General features: G+C 45.0%; 1 protein-coding gene across 1 annotated transcript; it reads left to right on the top strand.

Moving 5' to 3' along the window:
• The first annotated feature begins 18,860 nt into the window (after positions 1-18,860).
• Positions 18,861-21,120, top strand: LOC146674015 (tripartite motif-containing protein 16-like). Its single transcript, XM_085393474.1, has one exon. It carries the CDS (start codon positions 18,969-18,971, stop codon positions 20,640-20,642), a length of 1,674 nt encoding a protein of 557 aa, XP_085249600.1. The 5' UTR covers positions 18,861-18,968; the 3' UTR covers positions 20,643-21,120.
• The last annotated feature ends 5,180 nt before the right edge of the window (positions 21,121-26,300 follow it).

Raw genomic sequence — 26,300 nt, 5'->3', positions numbered from 1 at the left:
CATTTTTAGGTAAACAGTATCATATAACTTTGTTGTTTGCAAAACATGTGCAGAATTTTTAGAAATGTACAATTTCTATTTGCATTTCAAGTTATGAAAATGATTCGTCAAACATGTTTGTGGGTTTTACAGAATAAAATATAACTTTTTTCTACTCAGATTTTGATTTTTTTTTTTGTCTGAATTTAGATCAATTGTGCTAATATAGTATGCCAAAATGGAAAAAATAACTCAAATTTCATATATTTGAGGTTTTGCTGAGAAAAATGATATCAAACAAGGCAAGATAAACAGTTTTTAAAGGGGAAATATAGAGGTAAAATCAAAAGTACTCAAAAATGGCCAATTATACCCTGGACCCCAGAGGGTTAAACAAAAGGCTCTTACACTTAGGCTACGACCACACGTACATCCACATGTAAATGCAAAGATGAAGGAAAACGCTGCTAGGAACATGCCAAAGCAACAGGTGGCAATATATTCCTAACCGTGTGGAAATGTTGGCCAATCAGAAGTCTAGAAGCCTCGGTGGGAAAAAGTAAACAAAGATGGGGCATAGAAGCAGAACCGAGTCCTATGTGTGGAGGGACAGTAACTGTGTGTGTATGTGTAAGCATTTAAACACTGCAGAGACTACAATTAACAGTAACAGTATTGTAGCAATTCATTTCACCGAAACAATAACGTGGCGCACAGTGTGACATCAAAAATGGCGCACACCTTTGACGCTGCGTTTTCTCTGTTTTCCTCGTCCACACGTAAATGCAAAAACCAAGTTTTCGAAAATCTCCACCCTGGCAGGCGTTTTTAAAAAATCTCAGTTTTCAGTGACTGAAAACGCCGTTTACGTGTGCAAACGCATAGAAAAATCTCAGTTTTCATAAATACCCGGGTACGTGGGACGTAGCCTTAAACAGATAGTATAAATAAGTAAGAGAAGGTACGACGTCTCACATGACCTTAAGATGTGTGTGTATGCCAGAGTGCTCTGGGAGGCACACAGAGTCTTTGCAGACTGCTAAGGATCAGACCTCTATCATTATGCAATTGATTATATACCTCTAAGCATATATGAGTAAATATTTCTAAGCATAAATGACAATCAACAATATGAACCTTACAATCACTAGTTCCACCACCTGTGGTCAGGGCACCACCTGCTTCTGCATCACCTGGTCCTGCCCCTGCTAAGCCCTGTACAATGTCCCCAGCGCCTGCAAAACTACCCGACGGTCTGCAGGTCTGAGCCTGCAGCTGCATTTCACGCGGTTGGTATTTGGACCTGCTTTTCCACCACTGCTGGCTATATGGTCGGGTCCCTGAACTGTCTGACCTGCATTGTCGACCTTTGGGTCGACCCCCTGAACTGTTTTGGCTGTAGGGAAAGTGACATGTCTACTAAAGAGCTCGGATGACCACATCAGAACTGTAAAATTCTTATTGCAGAATAGAACTTGTCACACCTGTAGCATGTCTGATTCCTCTGCCCCCACTTCCTGAAAAGGATTGACTCTAACCCTTTCAACATATTTCTCACTAAAAATATGGGGGCGCTATTGTAAAGGCTCACCTTTCAGCACAAGATGCACCTTGTTTATTTTCCTCACATTTGATTGGGTGTGGTGCTTCCCCTTAATTGCACTCGCCTGTCACTCGTTATATAAGGACTGCACTCACCTACACCTCACTCTTTCTTCACTCCCACATGGGGTGGCAGCTGAGGTGAGTTTCTGTTTTAGTCTCCTGAGTTCATGTATTATTTTGAATTACTGAGTTATTAAATCATACTTTATTTTCCTTTCAGCGATAGCAGTCCATGTGTCTCTTTTCTTTTGCGCATTATTCAATAAAACCCTGCAAGTGAATACTGATTGTTCATTCTCATCTTGACCGGATGAGCCCATGATGGTAACTCTTCTGCCCTCAGCTGAATGTCACTATCCAGCTTGTGCAGAGAGCTAAACATTAAATGGCTTCAGTAAGCACTCAGGAGACTGTGTGGCATTCTTCAGAGCTTTACTGATCCTTATTTTTTTCTTTTGTAAAACTATAATAACAGAAACAGAATACAGTGCATTCACTCTCCATACAAATACACAAAGATTATTTATCAGTGGGCATTTACATGAGAAAATATATACTTGACACCATAGCTGGACTGGTCATCGGGCATACCGGGCATGATGACCCCTCCCGGATGGCCGAACTTCTCACCCTATCTCTAAGGGAGAGGCCAGCCACCCTTCGGAGGAAGCTCATTTCTGCCGCTTGTATCCGCGATCTCGTTCTTTCGGTCACTACCCACAGCTCGTGGCCATAGGTGAGGGTAGGGACGTAGATCGACCGGTAAATTGAGAGCTTCGCTTTTACACTCAGCTCCCTCTTCACCACGACGGACCGGTGCAGCGTCCGCATTACTGCAGCTGCAGCCCCAATCCGTCTGTCGATCTCCGGCTCCCTTCTCCCATCACTCGCGAACAAGACCCCGAGATACTTGAACTCCTCCACTTGGGGCAGGAACTCATCCCCGACCCGGAGTGGGCACTCCACCCTTTTCCGGCTGAGAACCATGGCCTCAGATTTGGAGGTGCTGATCCTCATTCCCGCTGCTTCACACTCGGCTGCGAACCGTTCCAGTGCGAGCTGGAGGCCCTCACCCGATGAAGCCAACAGAACCACATCATCCGCAAAAATCAGAGATGAGATTCTGAGGCCACCAAAGCAAAAGCCCTCCGCCACTTGGCTGCGCCTAGAAATCCTGTCCATAAAAATTATGAACAGAACCGGAGACAAAGGGCAGCCCTGGCGGAGCCCATCACCCACCGGGAACGAGTCCGACTTATTGCCGGCAATGCGAACCAAGCTCTTGCAACGGTTGTATAGCCCGTAGCAATGGGCCAGACACCCTTAAGACACCCTATACTCCCGCAACACCTCCCACAGGACACCCCGAGGGACACGGTGGAATGCCTTCTCCAAGTCCACAAAACACATGTAGACTGGTTGGGCAAACTCCCATGCACCCTCAAGTATCCTCGAGAGGATAAAGAGCTGGTCCAGTGTTCCGCGACCAGGACGAAAACCGCATTGTTCCTCCTGTATCCGAGGTTCGACTAGCGGACGAACTCTCCTTTCCAGCACCCTGGCATAGACTTTCCCAGGGAAGCTGAGGAGTGTGATCCTCCTGTAGTTGGAACACACCCTCCGGTCCCCCTTCTTAAAGGGTCTGCCAGTCCACAGGTACTGCCCCTGATCTCCACGCAACATTGCAGAGGCGTGTCAACCAGGACAGCCCTACAACATCCAGAGCCTTCAGGAACTTGGGGCGGACCTCATCAACACCAGGGGCTCTGCCACCAAGGAGTTGTTTAACTGCCTCAGTGACCTCGCCCCCGGAAATTGGCAGGTCATTCCCCTCATCCCCAGACTCTGCTTCCTCCTCGGAAGACGTGTCAGTGGGATTAAGGAGGTCCTCGAAGTATTCCTTCCACCGCCTGACAATTTTCTCAGTCGACGTCAGCAGCGCTCCGCCAGCACTATACACAGTGCAGGTAGAGCACCGCTTTCTCCTCCTGAGACGCCTGACGGTTTGCCAGAATCTCTTCGAGGCAGTTCGAAAGTCTTTTTCCATGGCCTCTCCGAACTCCTCCCACACCCGAGTTTTTGCTTCAGCCACTGCCCGAGCCACATTCCGCTTAGCCTGTCGATACCTGTCGGCTGCCTCCGGAGTCCCACAGGCTAACCAAACCCGATAGGACTCCTTCTTCAGCCTGGTGGCTCCCTTCACCTCTGGTGTCCACCATTTGGTTCGGGGATTACCACCACGGCAGGCACCAACCACCTTGCGGCCACAGCTCAATGCAGCAGCTTCGGCAATGGAGACGCTGAACATGGTCCATTCGGACTCAATGTCCCCAGTCTCCCTCGGAATGCTGTTGAAGCTCTGCCGGAGGTGTGCGTTGAAGATCTCGCGGACTGGGGCCTCTTCTAGACGTTCCCAGCACACCCTCACTACGCGTTTAGGTGCACCAGGTCTGTCCAGCGTCCTCCCCCGCCACCTGATCCAACTCACCACCAGGTGGTGATCAGGTGTGACAGCTCAGCCCCTCTCTTTACCCAGAATGTCCAGAACATATGGTCGCAGGTCTGGTGATACGATTACAAAATCGATCATCGACCTACGGCCTAGAGCGTCCTGGTGCCACGTGCACTTATGGACACTCTTATGTTCGAACAGGGTGTTCGTTATGGCCAAACTGTGATTAGCACAGAAGTCCAATAACAAAGCACCGCTCGGGTTCAGATCAGGGAGGCCGTTCCTCCCAATCACGCCCCTCCAGGTCTCGCTGTCGTTACCCACGTGAGCATTGAAGTCTCCCAGCAGGACAACAGAGTCTCCAGGTGGAGCACCTGGGTAGGTCAAGTTTTCCAATTGTATATAGGGATGGGTATTGATAAGATTTTCACGATTCCGATTCCATTTTCGATTCTGTTTAACGATTCGATTCTTTATTGATTCTTTTTAACCCTCTCAGGCCCAAATTAAGTTTTTGTTGCTAATGCACAAAAGAATACCTGCAGTGGTATTTCTGAGTAAAAAGAAACTCATAAAATATGTATGTGGGGTAAGCAGGTTGTTAGTTTTTACTTGTTGCAAATCTGCAACGCCAGCCTGGAGAGGGTTAAAAAAGGAGAACACTAAGGTCGATTAGCTTAGAACTTTGTTTTATATCTTCTCTTTGAACAAGGTAGAAATTTAGGAGTAACATGGCCTTACAAACCCAACAGTGAGATCTTAAGAGATCCACAGCCTGCGGCTCTTCAATGGGGTCCCCAGGAGAAAAAAAATTGTAAATGTAAAATAATAAAATAAATATTCTTCTGTAGCAATAAAAAGTATAACAAATTATTCTGTAGCAATTACACAAGAATATCCAGTAATGTCCCTGTACAATTAAACACATTCACTTACCGAAAATCTGCTGCAGCAAATGGGTGCAAGCCTTTGACCACAAACTTAGTCACTGCTCGGTGACATTCCAGTGCCTTTAATACCATCCGGCCCTGTATGCTTCAGGAAAAACTGAACAGGATGGAGGTGGACCCCTGCCTGGTGGCTTGGATCTCCGACTACCTCACCGACAGACCACAGTACGTCAGGCTGAAGGACATCACGTCTGACACTGTGGTCAGCAGCACAGGAGCACCACAGGGAACTGTGCTGTCCCCTCTTCTCTTCACCCTGTACACCTCTGACTTCTGCTATAACTCTGAATTATGCCACATTCAGAAGTTTGCAGATGACACAGCCATCGTGGGGTCTATCTGGGATGATCAGGAAGAGGAGTACAGAAGTCTGGTGAGGAACTTTGTCGCATGGAGTCACACAAACCACCTGCAACTCAACACCTCAAAGACTAAGGAACTGGTTGTGGACTTCGGGAGGTCCAGAGAAGGTCCACTGCCGGTTCAGATAGAGGGGGAGGAGGTGGAGGTGGTCAACAAGTACAAGTACCTCGGGCTGTGGGTGGACAATAAACTGGACTGGTCATGCAACACAGAGCACCTGTATAAAAAAAGCCCAAAGCCGACTGTACTTCCTCAGGAGGCTGAGGTCTTTTAACATCTGCAGGAAGCTCCTGAGGATGTTTTACCAGTCGGTGGTTGCTGGAGTACTTTTCTATGCTGTGGTGTGCTGGGGGAGCAGCACAGCAAAGAAGGACTCATCCAGGCTGGAGAAACTGATCAGGAAGGCTAGCTCTGTGGTTGGCATGAAGCTGGACACTCTGGTGACAGTGGCAGAGAAAAGGACACTAAAAAAAACTGCTGGACATTATGAACAATGCTGGGCATCCTCTGCACACGACCATTAACAACCAGAAGAGTCTGTTCAGTGACAGGTTGCTTCTCCCCAAGACAAGAACTAACAGACTTAAAAACTCCTTTGTCCCACACGCCATCAAACTGTTTAACTCCTCTCTGGAGGGGAGAGGGAGGGGAAACAGGAGGATAAAGGAGGGGGGAACAACTAAGCTGTAGTGCCTCTTCACTTCACTGTGCAATACCTTTTGTGCAATACTTTTGTTAATAGTCAGTGGTGCAATAGACTCAATACTTGAAATGTGCAATTCACTTGTATTTTTATTTTTATTCCTATTTATTCTATTTATCCCCTTCGTATATCTTATTTATATATGTCTCTGTATTTATGTGTGTGTGTGTGTGTGTGTGTGTGTGTGTGTGTGTGTGTGTGTGTGTGTGTGTGTGTGTATATATATAATATTCTGTAACTGTAACTTCTGTCGGTGCTGTGCTTTTGGAAACCGAATTTCCCAGAGGAACCCACCCGAGGGATTAATAAAGTTCTATCTTATCTTATCTTATCTTATCTTATTTTATTCGTCTATCCTGGCCTGAAAGGAGACGCTACCGGTAGACTGCAGCAACAACTGCCAGCATCTGAGCCAGACTCTGTCTGTCTGTCTCATCATGGTCACTAAATGCACAGTAATAGCAGGTTTTGTAATAAGGCAGATCGCGCTAACATAATATGCACTGTTAGTTGATTATTTACCTGCCGCATCAACGGGAGAGGACCTGCAAACGTTACCGCTGCTGCTGGGTGGAGATTCATGAGTCCGGAGCGGAATTAAAAACACGACATTCATTTAAGGTTATCGCGTGTTTTGTGAGCAAATGCTTTTGCATATTCGTAGTGTTTCCTCCCTTAAATTAAATATCTACTTTTCAAGTATTGCAAGTTGCCCTGTTGTCATCCGTTCTCGTAAAGTATAACCAAACTTTTGAGCGTTTGAGCCGCTTAGGCGCCATGTTTCCTGCCAGGTAAATGACGCTCTGCAATGTGGTGATGTCATTCGGGGCGACTGGAATCGATAAGTTCTCAACAAGAACCGGTTTTCGATACCCATCCCTAGTTGTATAATATTTCCTGGTTTAAGAATGCCTTCCTGCTTAAAGAGGAACTTCCTGTGTTAGTAAATACATGTGAATGCCAGAATGCATGTATTTAAGGGTAAAGGATAAACAATGGGATTGTATGTATATATGAATATAGGAGTACACAGAGGTGTGGACTGTCAGTTATGTGGACTGACAGTCACATGACTTGGACTCGAGTCATTAATTTTATGACTTTAGACTTGACTTGAAAAAATGTTCTAAGACTTGTGACTTGACTTGGACTTTTACACCAATGACCTGGGACTTGAATTGGACTTGAACCGGTTTACTTGAAAAGACTTGATATTTTACCCCAAATATAAAATCTAACATGCATATTATATAGATATTGAAAATGTGACGTCATTCAGGGGTAAAACCGTAAAGGATTCTGGGAACTCGTGGCAAGAGGTACTAGCGCACGCAGGCTTTCAATTGAAATCAGTTATACAGCGATAAAAAGAAACACAAAAATGGCAAGAAGCTGTTGTATTATTAACTGCAATAGCCGGTCGCATGACAGCCACAGGAAGCCGACGGGTAAAGAGATCGGTTGTTATCGGATTACGTCGTTGAAGAGAAATTGTTCGAGCCATGTTTCCGAAGTAACAAAGACGCGACGGATGGCCTGGATTGCAGCCATTCAAAGACCAAATATAACGTCCCAGAACACTCCAGCTCACAGGTTAGTCTGCTCCAAGCATTTACACGAAGGTCAGTGTTTTTTAGTAGTTAATGCGTCATTTTTCATAACATAATTGGTGATATAGGTTACAAGCAAGTCTGGCGCTGAACAGAAATGGTCGCGCTATGCTCCTGTGTTTATTGTGCATAAATAGTGAATTGTCCTGACACAATATTGCGTTTCGCTTCTGTTATTATGGTACATTGACAAAAACATATACTTTTATTCACAGGGTAAAACAGTTGTTTTGTATCACTAATTGCCCAGTACGATTACAGCATACAATATTATTGTCACTGCTACATTTCTGTGATGCTACCAGAAATTATTTCCACTGCTAATTAACTACCGTTGAGCTCAAAGGTCCTATTAATAAACTGTTAACGAATGTGTATTTATGAAGACGATTTGTGAGACTGGTAAACTTATGATAGGTACGATGGTCTTTCGTTCTACACGGTGCATTTCAAGGTCCTGTACCCATCCGGCGGTAAACTGTACCTGGGCTTGTTGCAGTGACCGGAAGTTAGTAAACTTCATGAGTGTATGCACTCACTCCAAGAACCGTATAATTATAAATATGCATATAAATATGCTACAATGAGATAGCTGACTTCATCTAACTAGCAAATGTTTTCCAGGCTACGTTGGTGATGCAGGTTTTTTTTTAATGTGTATGATATTTTTGTCATGCGATTTTAAAACCGGTCCTACAACCGCATCCAAGAATAACATGCAGCTTATCTCAGAACTGTCGGTGAAAATTATTCTTGGAGCTAGGTTTAATTGAGCTGCATTTTAAAGAGGTGCAATTTCACAATTTGTGTATATTTTCTAAGTTCACTATTTTGTCATGTGTTGAGAAAAACACAGATTTAAAAATTACATGGTCTAATATTTACATTTAGCATAACTGCAACATTATTTTTTTTCGTTTTTTTTTAATGACTCGAAAGGACTTGAAATTAAAAAATTTCAGACTTGTGACTTTACTTGGACTTTTACACCAGTGACTTGAGACTCGACTCTGACTTGCCTGACATTACTTGAGACTTGACTTGAGGATAAAGACTTGAGACTTACTTGAGACTTGCAAAACAATGACTTGGTCCCACCTCTGGGAGTACACATCTATGTGTTGAAAGGTAAAGGGTGTGTGTATATATGCATGAGTAGAAATGCATGCAACTGAAAGGAGAATAAATGTATGTCAGCATAAAATATATAGTGTTGATAAAAATGGAATATATGTATGTGACAGTGACTATACATGTATATGAGAAAAGAATGTAAGTACAGGAGAGTGAGACAATGAATTTTTGTTTGTACAGCCCCTCATGAGAGGGCCTTGCTTTCTTCATCTTGGGCGGCACATTGGCACAAGCACCATGATGCTGCTGCTGCTGATGAAGGATGCTAATTTTTCCCTTTAACATCTGTTGTGTCCAGAATATCCTGAAGTTTCCCCATCTCACTGAATTACACAACATAAACATAACTTTAATACTTTTTGCTTGTTAGAATAATGAATTACAGAAAGATGCCATCTTACCTAATAACTGCTGAGCACTGTTTGACTGGGACACAATGGGCACCCCTGCAGTGGACTCTGAATGAAAGCACTCACCACCACTCACAGAAACAACTGAAAAATATATTGATTGCAGAAATAACACAGCCTGATGATTTAAGGCAATTTTACATTTCTACAGCAGATGTTTTTTATATTGTCTTTGGTATAAAAGTTATTACGTGAACAGAAAATGATTTTTGAAAGAATCGCCATGCCTAACAAGTCTCAATCAAAGCAGTGAGAATAAGACAAGACTTTGTTAAGTGGGGTTTTTGTAAACCAGGTTTAATGGACAAAGAAGATTTTGAGCTTAAATTTCAGTCACTTTAACAATAATAACGGGAACTTTGCTGCTTCACACTCAGTTTCTACTTGATATCTTTTGATTGTCGGAGCACTAAAGTTTCTGAGATTCAAGTGAACATCTCATGATATATATATTTTTTTTCAAGATGGCGCCAGTGAGGTCAGCTGCCGTCACGACTGCTCCGACCACCTTTTCTTTGTTTTTTGTTTTTTAAGTTAGTTTTCAGTGTTTTTAAATCGGCAAAATCATCACCATTGGGTACATTAGGTATGACAGTGACACTCTTGTTTCTATTGGTATACAATGTACTCACAATTCGAAGTTTTTAACTCCGGATCCAGGCTGGCCGAGTGAGATCTTGAGGGAGAACAAAGGACGCGAAGCGGCGGCCTCGGGGGAACGAGCCGGTGTCAGGAACAGACTGAGAGCTCGTGCACACCGCACACCTCTGCCTAGCATCCTGCTTGCCAACGTCCAGTCACTGGAGAACAAGCTTGATGACCTCAGGGCCAGGATAAAGTTCCAGAGAGACATTCGGGACTGCAATCTCCTCTGCTTCACCAAGACATGGTTGAACCCAGCGGTGCCGGGCCACGCCATCCAGCCGACCGAGTTCTTCTCGGTTCACCGCATGGACAGGACACAGGACTCAGGGAAGTCAAGGGGAGGCGGCGTGTGTTTAATGGTGAACAACAATTGGTGCAACAACACGAACGTTGTTCCTCTCACACGCTCATGCACACCAAATCTGGAACTACTGTCCATCATGTGTCGTCCTTTTTATCTACCTCGAGAGTTTACATCAGTCTTTATAAGTGCCGTTTATATTCCACCACCAGTGTTGGGAAGGTTACTTTTAAAATGTATTCCATTACAGAATACAGAATACATGCCCCAAAATGTATTCTGTAACGTATTCCGTTACGTTACTCAATGACAGTAACGTATTCTGAATACTTTGGATTACTTAATATATTATCATGCTTTTTACAACAACGTGAATGTACTATTGCTGTGTGATTTATTACTATTACTGAAGGTCCGCGACTCCGAACTGTAGTAAAGGGACCTCTGACTAATACGGCGGGGTCCCTGTCGGCTCGTAGCCGAAAACTAGCTTTACTTTGTTGTGTGGGTCAACTTTTCTTGCGACAGACAGAGAGAGGCGTTGAAAGACTGCTCCAACGGAACTTATTGTTTTCGGAGGAAAACACGAACACGGTGTACAGTCGAGTCTTAATAGCTTACTTACAACTGGGCTCGTCAGGCACTCTTCTTGGCTGAAGTGGTTATTATTATATTTACATGCTTCCAGCTCCCGTTTTTCCTCGATGACAACTCGTACCTTTCCACTCCCCTTTTTCTCTCTCCCTCCTCGCGCTCACAGACCCATAATGTGTATGGCAGTCCATTCTCCCTGCAACACGGACTACACTGGCCATGATGCTACATTCTTTAGAGCTATGCTTGTAGCATTCTGCCTGTTAGCTTAGCACAACAACAACAACGAAAAGGCGCTCTCTCACCCAGGAAACACACAGTCGCAGAGAGAGAGAGAGCGTCGCCCTGTAACCATGGCAACCGTAACGCTGCCGCCTGGATCAACAGAACTTAGCTGTCAAACAAAACCCAAACAGTCCTGACCCGCGACAATATGAAACAGGAAAGTACCGCAGTGTAATCCATTTATTTCAACAAAGTAACTGTATTCTGAATACCACCCTTTTAAACGGTAACTGTAACGGAATACAGTTACTCATATTTTGTATTTTAAATACGTAACAGCGGTACATGTATTCCGTTACTCCCCAACACTGTCCACCACAAGCGAACACGGTCACTGCCTTATGCGAGCTGCATGAGGCACTCACACAGCATCAGACACAACACCGGGACGCCACGCTTATTGTGACGGGGGACTTTAATAGTGCCAACCTCAAACGCACAGCGCCGAACTTTCATCAACATATCACCTGCCCCACTAGGGGTGAGAAGACACTGGACCACTGCTAGACTACGGTCAAGGACGGCTACAAGGCACAATCTTGCCCTCCGTTTGGCAAATCTGATCTCGCCGCCATCTTCCTCATGCCAAAATACAAACAAAGGCTGAAACAGGAAGTTCTGGTTCAGAAGAAGGTCGCGCGCTGGACAGACCAATTGGTGGCCGCGTTACAGGACGCACTCGACGACGCAGACTGGGACATGTTCAGAAACAGCTCCGATGATGACGTCAACGTGTTTACTGAAGCGGTTGTGGGATTCATCGGGAAACTAGCAGATGATACCATGGAGACAAAGACTATCAGAACGTTTCCCAACCAGAAGCCGTGGGTGGATAAAACCATCCGTGACGCACGGAGATCCCACGCCGCTGCCTACAACACGGGACTCTCGACGGGGGACATGGACCCGTACAAAGCCGCGTCATATAACGTGCGGAGGGCGGTGAAAGAGGCGAAGCAGCGCTACGTGAGGAAACTAGAGTCACAACTCCAACAGCGTGACTCTAGGAGCCTGTGGCGGGGACTAAGGACAATAACGGACTATAAAGCACCAACAACCGGTATGACGAACGCGGCCGTGACTCTGGCAGACGAGCTGAACACCTTCTATGCTCGCTTCGAGGCTGCAGCTAAGGACTCCAACGATGCTAGTGCTAGCGGTGCTAACGGCTGCAGACAGGAAGATACTGCCAACACCTGAAACATGCTCATCATCTCAGAGCATGATGTGAGGAGAGCCTTCAAGAGAGTGAACACCAGGAAAGCAGCAGGACCAGACGGCATCCCAGGTCGTATCCTCAGAGACTGCGCATACCAGCTAGCTCCTGTGTTCACTGAGATATTCAGCATCTCTTTATCTCAGTCGGTGATCCCAACATGCTTCAAGGAGTCCATCATTGTTCCTGTCCCGAAGAAACCCCACCGTGCTTCTCTCAATGACTATCGCCCTGTAGCCCTCACCTCAGTAGTGATGAAGTGCTTTGAACGCCTGGTCAGAGACTACATCATTTCTTCACTATTAGACACACTGGACCCACTACAGTTCGCTTACCGTCCAAATCGTTCCACAGACGATGCCATCTCTCATCTCCTCCACACATCACTTACTCACTTGGACACTAGAAGGGGGAATTATGTTAAAATGCTCTTCATCGACTACAGCTCTGCATTTAATACCATTGTGCGATCAGCTGAGTGCACCATCCGCTCCGAGCTCCCTGACCTGCACTCAATCTACAACAGGCGGTGCTGGACCAAGGCCAGGAAGATTGTGAAGGACCTCAGCCATCCCAACAACGGACTGTTCTCTCTGTTGAGGTCAGGAAAGCGATTCCGCTACCCGAAGACCAACACAGAGAGACTGAGGAGGAGCTTCTTCCCGCAGGCGATACGGTCTCTCAATCACACCACCACATAGTACTGACCAGTGTTGGGACTAACGCATTATTAAGTAACGCGTTACAGTAACTACGTTATTATTGTGGTAATGAGCACGGTAACTAGTTATTATGCCAAAATCAGGAACGCGTTAGTCGTTACTGGGATTTAGATAGGGTCGTTACTTCGTGTGGTGGCTATCGCGGAGCTTCCACAGATTCAGTAACATTAGCAAGTGGTGGAGGCCAGCAGGTGGATGAAGAAAAAGGGACGCAGAAGGAAAAGAGACCAGAGGTGGCCGCCGGTCCAAGTGTGAACTGAACTTCAGGTAAGAAGTTATGACCTGCAGTCTTTCTGGGTCAGATATAAACCAAGTTTAGGTAGAGTTTATTTTCGTTATTCTGACTTTTTTCGTACTGCGTGCTAGCTAGCATGACGGAGTTTCTATACAGCTGGGTGGGTGCTATGAAGTTAATGATGTTGAACTTTATTTTGTTCATAAGTTATTAGAGTTGCCAACCGTCCCGTCTGGTATTCAGAGAAAATATTACGCGTTTCTTATTGAGGTGAAAAGGAACAGTTTGTCCCGTAATTCAGCTACAATGAAAAAGGCACAAAGCTGGAGTTATTCTGTCTTTGCTGCACAGCTGCCTCTTCTTCTTTCATTCTCCCCCCTCCCTCTCCCGTTTCTACTTCAATCATGAAAACTGATCAGTGATCAGCTGATCGGCTCTCTTGTTTATCGCTCACTTTGCGCCGAAAGAGGAAACCAGCGGATGTCGCGCTAAACAACAGCAGCACGTTTAAGCTTGATCAGCTGTTGTTAGAATTTATTTAATATTAATTTCTAGTATCAGCTGATGTTTGCTGGAGCCACAGCTGCAAAAAAGCTGCTGGTCATGATGTCGGTTTGGTTATGTGGTGAGAGGGAAACATGAAGATGAAACCAGGAGATGTCCTTACTGGATCATCAGAGCTGAACAGGTGATGGAGAAACAGGTTTACCTTTTAGGTGACATGAATGAGTTGAAGGGAAGTTATGAACTTTTTCTGAGAGACAAATAACCCCAGGATCCTTTTTTAGGTAGCTGACAGCTGGTAACTGTGCAGGGGCGGGTCTAGCAAAGTGTTGCCAGGGGGGCATGTAGGGCATTAACAGGGAGAGGTGGGCACAAAGAAATACTTTTCTTTCTTATTCTCATTTAAAATGTCTAGCTTTTAAAAAATAATTATCTGAATCTTACAACAAACTATTGATAGATTGATGCATATATACCATCAAGACAGTGTACATCACTGTCACAACAGTGTTTATTTTCATTCAAAGGCTTTATGATTTTTCCTATAATGGCGGGCTGGTCTCTAGTCAAAATGCCCGGGCCAATTTTCTGTCCCAGTCCAGCCCTGTATGCAGCTCATCTGCAGCCTGGTGTTACCTACATCTTCCTATTCAGAAGGCAGAATTTCCGAGTTCTGAGTACAATTGAAAGCACCATGAATGCAGTTTTTGTGTTGGATGTAAAAGGCGCACATGACGCTGTGACGTAGGCTAGAATCATGGCAGCGGTCAATGACGGTCCAGGCGTGGGATTTCTCTCGTGGAAATATGCACATTATCTTTTCCTTTCTATTGGTAGGTGGCACAGTGCACTTGTGGCAAGTAAGCAAGCTAGAAGACTGGCAAAGTTATGGAAGAAACACATTAACAAGAGAATTCTGAGTAAAACCAAAGTTACTTTCCCTAGTAACTAGTTACTTTGAAAGTAACGAGTAAAGTGAAGTAACTGAGTTACTTTTGAGAGAAGTAACTAGTAATGTAACTAAGTTATTATTTTAAAGTAACTTACCCAACACTGGTACTGACCCACACATATGGTTCTTACACACACACTGGACATTCTGGACTTTGTTTACACTAATTTGATTAGATGCGTGGTCATCTAATCAAATCACTAAATCACTTTAAGCATATTTGCTCTGCACAAGACATTTACAAATGTGGATTGCACAACACTGGACATTATATTTTTTCATTTCCATTTAATACTTGTACAGCTGCTGTTATTATGTGTGTATGTGTGTGTATATATATATATATATATATATATATATATATATATATATATATATATATATATATATATATATATGTGTGTGTGTGTGTTATATATTTTATTTTATTCCTTCCTAGTTAAATTTACCCTTTTTAATTTTCATATTTATTTCCTATCTTATTCATAGCCTTTTTTTTTCTTTAGGTCATGAGCAGTTGTGTAAGCATTTCACTGCATATCGTACTGTGTGTGACTGTGTATGTGACAAATAAAATTTGAATTTGATGTGTTTTCAGTGCTCTAGTCTGAGAATAAAAGTATATTTAAAACACATGAAGTCAATCAGTTATGTAACAGATTCATCCACTAGTCCTAACAGCATCATTTAAACTATTTCAATAGAAAATGTTTTTAAAAAAAGAGACTATTATTTTCAACACAGACCAGAATACAGGAGGGATATGAACTATAAGCCCAACCCAGTGTTTCCACAGTGAGTAAATAAATACAGTACTATATGCTGCTTAGCTAATAGACAGCTGAATTTAGTTTAAAATACACTTAATGACAAAAGATACTTGACTGTTGACTTGGTTTAGCATTAATAATCGTGGAAGTTAGACGACCTCTGGAAGATGGACTAGCTTTAGATGAAAACTGTTTTTGTGTCTCTGACGTCCTTCAGGATCTCTCTACTACATTAGGAAGATAAGCAAAAAAAGTCCAAACAATAGATGTAGAGCAGGCAATGGCACTTCCGTGCTCACAAACAATTAGAGACAGTAAGGTATAGATAATACTTACCTGAAATCAGGAGGGCTTCCAGAAGAGCTTTGGAAAGAGAGACAGAGAGAAAGTGTGTGTGTGTGTGTTTATTAGTGTATATGTGTGTGTGTGTGTGTGTGAGAGAAATGCAGCGATAAGTACAGGAATGGTTCTTAAAAGAGCCGTTTGTATTCGTATGAAAAAGGAACACATGGAGGTGAAGGGGACAAAGTGCTGCTCACAACAGGTGGGAAAAAAGGGAAAAACTTGTATTTTCATATAAAGAGTATGGTTATTTCCTCTCTGTGAATCGTTACCTTATCGTGGTGGAGGGGTCCCAGGGATCCCAGGGGCTATGTTGTCTGGGGGCTTTTGCCCCCTGGTAGAGTCTCCCGTGGCAAATTGGTCCTGGGTGAAGGACCAGACAAAGAGCGATTCAGAAGACCCTTATGAAGAAAACATCGAGGGAACAATTTACCCTTCCCGGGATAGGGTTATCGGGGCCCCGCCCTTGAGCCAGGCCCGGCGAGGGTGCCCAAGGGCGAGCGTCTGGTGGCTGGGCCTTAGTCCATGGGGCCCAGCCGAGCACAGCCCGAAAAGGGGACATGGGCCCATCCTCCCGCAGGCCCACCACCTGCAGGAGGCGCCATAGGGGTCAGGTGCATTGTGTGCCGGGCGGTGGCCAGGAGCGGAGGCCCTAGCGGACTAATCCCCGGCTGCCAAGACTGGCAATTGGGACATGGAATGTCACCTCTCTGGTGGGGAAGGAGCCTGAGTTAGTGCGTGAGGTTGAGAGGTACCGCTAGATATAGTCGGGCTCACCTCTATGCATGGCTTGGGCTCTGGAACCAGTCTCCTGGAGAGGGGCTGGACTCTGTCTCAGTCTGGAGTTGCCCCTGGTGAGAGGCGGCAGGCTGGGGTGGGTATTCTAATATCCCCTCGGCTTGCTGCCGGTACGTTGGGGTTTTTCCCGGTGGATGAGAGGGTTTGTTCCCTGTGCATTAGGGTCGGGGAGCGGGTCCTGACTGTCATCTGCGCTTATGCGCCGAGTGGCAGTTCAGAGTACCCAGCCTTCTTAGAGTCCCTGGGTGGGGTGCTGGAAGGTGCTCCACCTGGAGACTCTGTTGTCCTGCTGGGAGACTTCAATGCTCACGTGGGTAATGACAGCGAGACCTGGAGGGGCGTGATTGGGAGGAACGGCCTCCCTGATCTGAACCCGAGTGGTATTTTGTTATTGGACTTCTGACCGGGGTGGTGGTCCCCATCTTTAAGAAAGGGGACCGGAGGGTGTGTTCCAACTACAGGGGGATCACACTCCTCAGCCTCCCTGGGAAAGTCTATGCCAGTGTGTTGGAAAGGAGAGTTCGTCCGCTAGTCGAACCTCGGATACAGGAGGAACAATGCGGTTTTTGTCCTGGTCGCGGAACACTGGACCAGCTCTTTATCCTCTCAAGGATACTTGAGGGTGCATGGGAGTTTGCCCAACCAGTCTACATGTGTTTTGTGGACTTGGAGAAGGCATTCCACCGTGTCCCTCGGGGTGTCCTGTGGGAGGTGCTGCGGGAGTATGGGGTGTCTGGCCCGTTGCTACGGGCCATTTGATCCCTATACAGCCGTTGCAAGAGCTTGGTTCGCATTGCCGGCAATAAGTCGGACTCGTTCCCGGTGGGTGATGGGCTCTGCCAGGGCTGCCCTTTGTCTCCGGTTCTGTTCATAATTTTTATGGACAGGATTTCTAGGTGCAGCCAAGTGGCGGAGGGCTTTCACTTTGGTGGCCTCAGAATCTCATCTCTGATTTTTGCGGATGATGTGGTTCTGTTGGCTTCATCGGGTGAAGGCCTCCAGTTCACACTGGAACGGTTCGCAGCCGAGTGTGAAGCAGTGGGAATGAGGATTAGCACCTCCAAATCCGAGGTCATGGTTCTCAGCCGGAAAAGGGTGGAGTGCCCATTCCGGGTTCTGACCCAAGTGGAGGAGTTCAAGTATCTCGGCGTCTTGTTCGCGAGTGGTGGGAGAAGGGAGCTGGAGATCAACAGACAGATTGGTGCGGTGACAGTGATGCGGACGCTGCACCGGTCCATCGTGGTGAAGAGGGAGCTGAGTGTAAAAGCAAAGCTCTCAATTTACCGGTCGATCTACGTCCCTACCCTCACCTATGGCCACGAGCGGTGGGTAGTGACCGAAAGAACGAGATCGCGGATACAAGCGGCGGAAATGAGCTTCCTCTGAAGGGTGGCTGGCCTCTCCCTTAGAGATAGGGTGAGAAGTTCGGCCATCCGGGAGGGGCCCAGAGTAGAGCCGCTGCTCCTCCACATCGAAAGGAACCAGCTGAGGTGGTTCGGGCATCTGACAAGGATGCCTCCTGGGGTTGGTGTTACGGGCATGTCTCACCGGGAGGAGGCCCCGGGGCAGACCCAGGACACGCTGGAGAGATTATATCTCTTGGCTGGCCTGGGAACGCCTTGGTGTTCCCCCGGATAAGCTGGAGGGAGGTGGCTGGGGAGAGGGAGGTCTGGGCTTTTCTGCTTAGGCTGCTGCCCCCACAACCCGGCCCTGGATAAAGCGAATGAAGATGGTTGGGTTATTTCTGTTGCCGCAGTGATTATAAATGCAAAAACAAAACAAAATGCAAGATTCTTTGGAGTTATTAACTTTCTGCAGTAATATCTGTAATTATATGTTCAGACTTTAGACTGTTCAAAGCAATGCAGTTTACATATTTGTTGTTGGCATTTATCTAGCTCTCATCTTGTTACAGAGAGCTATATGCTTTAATTAATGCAACAGCCTCTACTGTTCTGACAGTTACAGGTTTAGAATCTGGTCATGTGAATATAAACATGAGACATGTATGTCCAATGTTCATTAACGATGGATTTTTTAATTCATTTATATAAAAGAAAGGTTAACAAGCGTAAAAGTTGATGTGAGCAGTAATTAAAAAAGGGTTAAAAACACAGTTTCGCTCTCTTAACTGCTCCTCTTCCTGGAGTGAAGCACAGCCTGATAACCCTCCCTCTTCTTCCTGATCTTTAACACAGCACCTCCTCTCTGTCCACATGTTTTCTCATTCCTTCACCTTCAGATCTACAGTTTGAAGATGGGTGTAACCAACATGTGGTGACATGTAAGAGCTGACAGGCTCCATTCACTGCAGAAACATGTTGTTGAGATCAGAGCTCAGACTAGTTTCAGTTATAAGGAAGTGAAACTCACACAGTCACTGACACTGAGAGGAGAAATGGCACAGAAAGGAGTTCAGCTGGACCGAGAAACCTTCTCTTGTTCCATCTGTTTGGATCTACTGAAGGATCCAGTGACTACAACCTGTGGACACAGCTACTGCAGGAACTGTATTAAAACCCACTTTGATGAAGAGGACAGGAAGGGAATTCACAGCTGCCCTCAGTGCAGGAAGACTTTCACACTGAGGCCTGTCCTGGAGAAAAACACCATGTTAGCAGCTTTAGTGGAGCAGCTGAAGAAGACTGGACTCCAAGCTGCTCCAGCTGATCACTGCTATGCTGGACCTGAAGATGTGGCCTGTGATGTCTGCACTGGGAGGAAGCGGAAAGCCATGAGGTCCTGTTTATCTTGTCCAGCCTCTTACTGTGAGAAACACCTTGAACCTCACTATGATGCAGCTCCATTAAAGAAACACAAGTTGGTGGCCCCCTCCAAGAAGCTCCAGGAGAACATCTGCTCTCGCCATGATGAGGTGATGAAGATTTTCTGTCGTACTGATCAGCAGAGTATCTGTTATCTCTGCACAATGGATGAACATAAAGGCCATGAAACAGTCCCAGCTGCAGCAGAAAGGACTGAGAAGCAGAAGGAGCTCGAGGTGAGACGACTAAACATCCAGCAGAGAATCCAGGAGCGAGAGAAAGATGTGAAGCTGCTTCAACAGGAGGTGGAGGCCATCAATGGCTCTGCTGATAAAACACTGGAGGACAGTGAGAAGATGTTCACTGAGCTGATCCGTCTCATCCAGAAAAGAAGATCCAATATGAAGAAGAAGGTCAGGTCCCAGCAGGAAACTGAAGTGAGTCGAGTCAAAGAGCTTCAGGAGAAGCTGGAGCAGGAGATCGCTGAGCTGAAGAGGAAAGACGGCGAGCTGGAGCAGCTCTCACACACAGAGGATCACAACCAGTTTCTACACAACTACCCCTCACTGTCAGCACTCAGTGAGTCTACACACTCATCCAGCATCAATATTCGTCCTCTGAGCTACTTTGAGGATGTGACAGCAGCTGTGTCAGAGACCAGAGATAAACTACAGGACATTCTGAGAGAGGAATGGACAAACATCTCACTGACAGTCACTGAAGAGGATGTTTTACTGTCACCACCAGAGCCAAAGACCAGAGCTGGATTCTTAAAATATTCACGTGAAATCACACTGGATCCAAACACAGCAAACGCATATCTACTGTTATCCAAGGGGAACAGAAAAGTAACATTTATGAAACAACAACAGTCTTATTCTGATCATCCAGACAGATTCACTGGATGTGTACAGGTCCTGAGTAGAGAGAGTCTGACTGGACGTTGTTACTGGGAGGTGGAGTGGAGAGGTAGAGGAGTTGGTCTCGCAGTCACATACAAGAATATCAGCAGAGCAGGGAGCCTCAATGAATGTGGATTTGGATACAATGGCAAATCTTGGGAATTAGATTGTGGCACAAACAGTTATAAATTTTGGCACAACAAAGTCCAAACTGACCTCTTAGGTCCTCAGTCCTCCAGAGTAGGAGTGTACCTGGATCACAGAGCAGGTATTCTGTCTTTCTACAGCGTCTCTGAAACCATGACTCTCATCCACAGAGTCCAGACCACATTCACTCAGCCGCTCTATGCTGGACTTTGGCTTTATGGAGATGGAGACACTGCAAAGTTGATTAAAGTCAAATAGAGAAGACAGGTTCATGTTGATCCCTGACCATTATATGTACTTGTGTAGTTTCTAAATGAGGCTTTACATTTTAGAAGCTGAGAAGTTCAGTGGTCCATTGATGTGTGAAAATAATATTGCACTGATTCAAACTGTACTTACATTTATATACCTTACATCAATATAAATCTGAATTTGTTCTTATGGCTGATAATCATGTGAGTTTAAATGATACTACTCTTCATATTCAGCATGTTTGAAATCTGTCATCAGTCTGGTTAGTGGTTTTATTCTGTAGTTGCTGTAGTGGGTTGTCAAATGCAAAAATATATTAGAGCTGCAGTGATTCATCAGTTAGTCAATGATTAGAGAATTTATTGTTTTATCATTATTTTAGTCACATTTAAAGCTGGTTCCAGTTTCTGAAATGTGAAGATTGTTGATTTTTCTTTTCGATCATATATGACTGTAAACTTAATGTCTTTGAGGTTTGAACTTTTAAAAATATAACAAAAAATTGAATCTTTGAGGTTTTTGATATTATTATTATTATTATTACTATAGCTAGAGTGATGACGTTTAATCTCATTCTTCAGATGAAATGCTTGATGACACTCGATCATTTATACATTGAAATATAAAAGCTAAATAATACACAGGCCTGTATATTGTGGAGGATTGACATGTTTCTTTGCCCTGAGCTGTGTCTGGCAGGCAGAGCATCTCCACAAATCTGATGCTTCTGATTTGGAGAAAATGAGCTGAGGGAGACACCTGGTGGACAAACAAAGACATGACAGGAAGAAAGACTAAAGTGCAGAGTGGAGACAAACAGCAGGAAATACACATTGTCATTCTTCAGAAAAACACAGACACAGAGAGGAGAAAATACTACAGATAAAAACAACAACCAATATGTAAATGTATCATATTCAAACACCTCATTTGAATTGTTTTCTTCCCACATACATACTTAATGGAACAAAAAGGACATCCATTGTAATGTTTTTGGTTATCATACAAAGAATTTCTGGACAAATTCAAAAATATCCATAAAACCAAAAAAATCAGAATACAGGAGTCACGAGACAAGCGTCTCAAAATAAGTTGGACAATGCTCCCAACTGCGCAAAGGTTGGAGTGACATGTTTAGATGTCCACATGATGTGAACTGGTCATGGACCAACAGACCCAATATAGACGTGAAGCTCATGTCTATTTTGGGTCTGTCGGTCTGTTGGGGGAAAACTCTGTAAAAAACCCAGGAGAAATAAAGACACAATGAGACAGAATTACTTTTGATGCTTTAACGTGCACACGGGTAAGCTGTTAAAAACAACTCACACCGTGAACAGAGGCTTGGCACTTTTTATAGGAAAGACAGTGAGAACAGGATAAGAAAATAATAAACAGATAAAATAAACAACTCCATATGTGGCGCTAGTCTCGTCAGCAGAGAGCTGGGAGAAAGCTGTGAGAGATAAAACAATCTAAAACAATATGTCCCAAAACAATATGTCTTTGCTGGGAAAGTCTAAAAGGATAATTCTAAACTAATCTAACCATAGACAAAGGGCAGAGAAAAGGCATCTTTGTACATTTAAAAGAAGGTAAAGAAACATAGAATCATTTTCCACTAACACGGTCCTAATGTAGTCGGGGGTCTATCCAATGTTTTGTGGGATGTTGATTCTTATTAGCAGACTGTGGCAGAGTGTGCTTTGTAGCTCAGCTTCAGTGGAGGGGGTGGAGCAATGGGTTCAGGGTGTGGTGTCAAGGGAGGCTGGTTGTCACAGCCAGCAAGCATCATCTAAGCATACCTTCCCTGTTTAAGTAGCTGCTGTGGCTGGAGGAGACAAATGAGCTGAGGGTGAAGCAGCTGGACAAGCAGCACAAGAGTGAGTGTCAGGGGGAGTGTAAAAAGACCACGGCCTTTCTATGTGAGGATCTAAACGTATTCTACGCTAGATTCGACACAGCGAACACCATGAGACCGGACAGTGTGCGCACCGCGGATGACGTCAGTGCGCACACTGTGTCTGAGGAGGATGTGCGGAAGTGCTTCAGGAAGGTGAACGCACGCAAAGCTACTGGTCCGGACGGGATTCCCGGCCGCGTCCTCAGGTCATGCGCGGCTCAGCTGGCTGGAGTGTTCACGCACATCTTCAACCTTTCCCTCTCTCTGTCTGTAGTCCCAGCCTGCTTCAAAATGGCCACCATCGTCCCTGTACCCAAATCCTCCACCATCTCCTCATTGAACGACTGGCGACCTGTAGCCCTGACCCCCATCGTAAGCAAATGCTTCGAGAAGCTGGTCAGGGACTTCATCTGCTCTGCACTACCCGACTCACTGGACCCTCTACAGTTTGCATACCGCCACAACAGGTCCACTGATGATGCCATAGCCCTGACACTACACACTGCCCTGTCACACCTGGAGAAGAGAGACACGTATGTGAGGATGCTGTTTGTAGATTACAGCTCAGCATTCAATACCATCGTTCCCTCGAAGCTGGACAGGAAACTGCAGGATCTAGGACTGAGCAGCTCCCTCTGCAGCTGGATCCTTAGCTTCCTGTCTGACAGACGCCAGGTGGTCAGACTGGGCAGCATCACCTCATCCCCCATCACACTGAACACTGGTGCTCCACAGGGGTGTGTACTGAGCCCTCTCCTGTACTCACTCTACACCTACGACTGCACAGCCACTAACAACTCCAACATCATTGTGAAGTTTGCGGACGACACTACAGTGGTGGGTCTTATCACCAACGGTGATGAGACGGCTTACAGGGAGGAGGTCAGCGCCCTGACCCACTGGTGTCAAGACAACCATCTCACCCTCAACGTCGCAAAGACAAAGGAGTTGATAGTGGACTTCCGGAGGTGCAGAGAAGTACACACCCCCATCACCATCAACGGCGCTGCTGTGGAGAGAGTGAGCAGCTTCCGGTTCCTTGGTGTACACCTGGCTGAGGATCTTACGTGGTCAGTACACACAAACAAAACAGTGAAGAAGGCGCAGCAGCGCCTCTTCTTTCTCAGGAGACTGAAAAGATTCGGCATGAGCCCCCGCATCCTCAGGACCTTCTATCGCTGTGCCATTGAGAGCATCCTCACTGGATGCATCACCACCTGGTATGGCAACAGCACCGCCTACAACTGCAAAGCTCTCCAGCGAGTAGTGTGGTGCTCTGAACGGATAATTGGAGGTGAGCTTCCCTCCCTCCAAGACATCTACAGGAAGCGCTGCCTGAGGAAAGCGGGGAGGATCATCAAGGACTCCAGTCACCCCAGCCATAAACTGTTCAGACTGCTTCCATCAGGAAGGAGGTTCTGCAGCATCCGGTCCCGTACCAGCAGACTGAGAGACAGCTTCTTCCACCAGGCCATCAGACTGCTGAACACGTCATAGACACCTCAGCTTCACTACTGGAACTTTAACATTATGCACTCCACACTGTATATAAATGCCACTTGTTTTGCACATATTCAACTCTGTATATTTTATATATTTTATTATTATTATTATTATTATTATTATTATTAATTTTTTTTTTTTTTTACTATTTAATTTGTAAAAATGTGTATACACACACACACACACACACACGTAGGAAAATATTTAGTATACACATCCAGAAATGCATACACTATTATATATTGTACATATATTTATTAGTTTCAGGTTGGCCATTCTTGTATTTTGCTCGTTTGTGTTGTTGTGTTTGCACATCTCTGTTGCTTGTGGGGCTCGCACACAAGAATTTCACTCGCATGTGCTGTGCCAGTGTGCCTGCACATGTGATGTGACAATAAAAGTGATTTGATTTGATTTGATTTGAAAACACAACTGTGGTAGTGCCAGCAGAGTGCTGGGCAAAATATAAAGCATCCCACATCTGAGTCATGCCGGGTCCTTTACACAGTTTAAGAGTACTTCCCTTATGTTTGAAGTTTCAATAAGTGAATCAAAAATGAGATTCATGGTATGATCCACGATTTCTGAAACGGGCTTCCAGCCTTACGTTTCCAGTTTGAATTAACAACACATTCTCTGAATGGCCTTCACCAGCTTCCAGCTGAAGCAGAATAAAGTGTAACACAACTGATGATAATTCCCTACACATGGTCAGAAACTTTTAGTGTGGGAAGCATAAAATGTAACCCTTTAGCATTCTGCTCAACCAATTGGTAAGGTACATTTTCAGGCCCTATATCTAACTGGGGCTTTCACTGAAATTGATCTACCTTATTGAGTCTTTTCTACTGTTACGGATTCAAATATTGGGGATGGATACAAGAGGAAAAACCACAATAACAACACTGGTCCGGCCGGGTTGAGTCAAACGATGATTTTAATGATCCCACGCGTGGGAGATGGACACCGTACGCAGACAGCATCAGATCTCAAAATGGTGGAGCATTGATCAAACTCTTATAGCCTCTAGTGGCCCCCACCTTATCATAAAAGCCTAAACATTCACATGCTTTCTCTCACACAGCGCCTAAGCTACGACCTTGGCTCCCTGTTTATCTGCTCCTGCTGAGATGGGGCAGAAAACCTCTCCAGCATGTTCTGTTCTCTTTTAATCAGACAAATAAGGCGATGACTTTCTGCGAACAGTATTTCTTATAACTCAGCAGTATAATGCATCATAAAACAATATCATTCATTCACAATAAATCAGCAGTCTAATGTAATGCAAATCAGTCTAACAAATGTAATAGTTATTACCTTCTTCTAATTCAGGAGAATAATGCAAACTAAAACTACATAATAATTCACAATCTTTAATTAAGGGTCTAACATGGCATAAAATAATATTATAATCCCACACTACCAATTGGTTTACATCTGTAATGCCAAAAAAATCCACCAGAAGGCACTGTGAATGTGAACTGTTGGCTCTTCTTATATCTCTCCTAACCAAGAAGTCAGAAACAAAAAAACATCCAACATATTTTGAGTGTTTTTGATGAAACTAAGGTAGGAAGATATAATTTTTTGATACATGGTAGTGTTAGAGGACTTACTAAAAAGATGTATGTCACTTGACAGCATTAATAAGCATGACAGCATTGAACGACTGGCGACCTGTAGCCCTGACCCCCATCGTAAATGCTTCGAAAAGCTGGTCAGGAACTTCGTTTGCTCTTCACTACCTGACTCACTGGACCCTCTACAATTTGCATACCGCCACAACAGGTCCACTGATGAGTTGGGCTTTAAATTGTTCTGCCAAGCAAGTTCATCTGGCATCATCCATGACTTGCTGCTGTATCAAGGGGGATCTACATTCTTCAATTCTCCCCCCAGTGAAAAGGAACAGAAGCTACCTCTAAGGGGCCAAAGTTGTAAAAAACACTATGCAAACCCATAAAAGAACCTCTTCACAAGTTTCAGCTTGGTGCAGAACTTGCACACCTGTCAGGTGCATTGGCACTGTATGACCAAACTGCACTGGTGGAGCTCCCCCGATAGCAGAAAAACCATGCTTCCCACACTAAAACCAAAAACCTGATGAAGAAGGGCCATGGAGCTTGTTATTACAGGCTCTGATAAAGGTCTGATTGCAATGAAATGGTTTGAAAAGAGATGTGTCAACCTCCTAAACAATGCCTGTGGTTCATTCGTCAAACGGTGGAGCAAAGAGTCCAATGCAAAGATTACCATTC

This window comes from Rhamphochromis longiceps, linkage group LG3, assembly GCF_057381845.1.
Source record: "Rhamphochromis longiceps isolate RC_006_pf linkage group LG3, R_longiceps_female_GT1.1, whole genome shotgun sequence".
NCBI lineage: Eukaryota > Metazoa > Chordata > Actinopteri > Cichliformes > Cichlidae > Rhamphochromis > Rhamphochromis longiceps.
The sequence above is the reverse complement of the archived record's forward strand: the minus strand, read 5'-3'. Positions and strand labels throughout refer to the sequence as shown.

What these genes read in the sequence shown, in the direction of transcription:
- LOC146674015 (XM_085393474.1), top strand. Translation starts at nt 18,969, where the DNA reads ATGGCACAGAAAGGAGTTCAGCTGGACCGAGAAACCTTCTCTTGTTCC.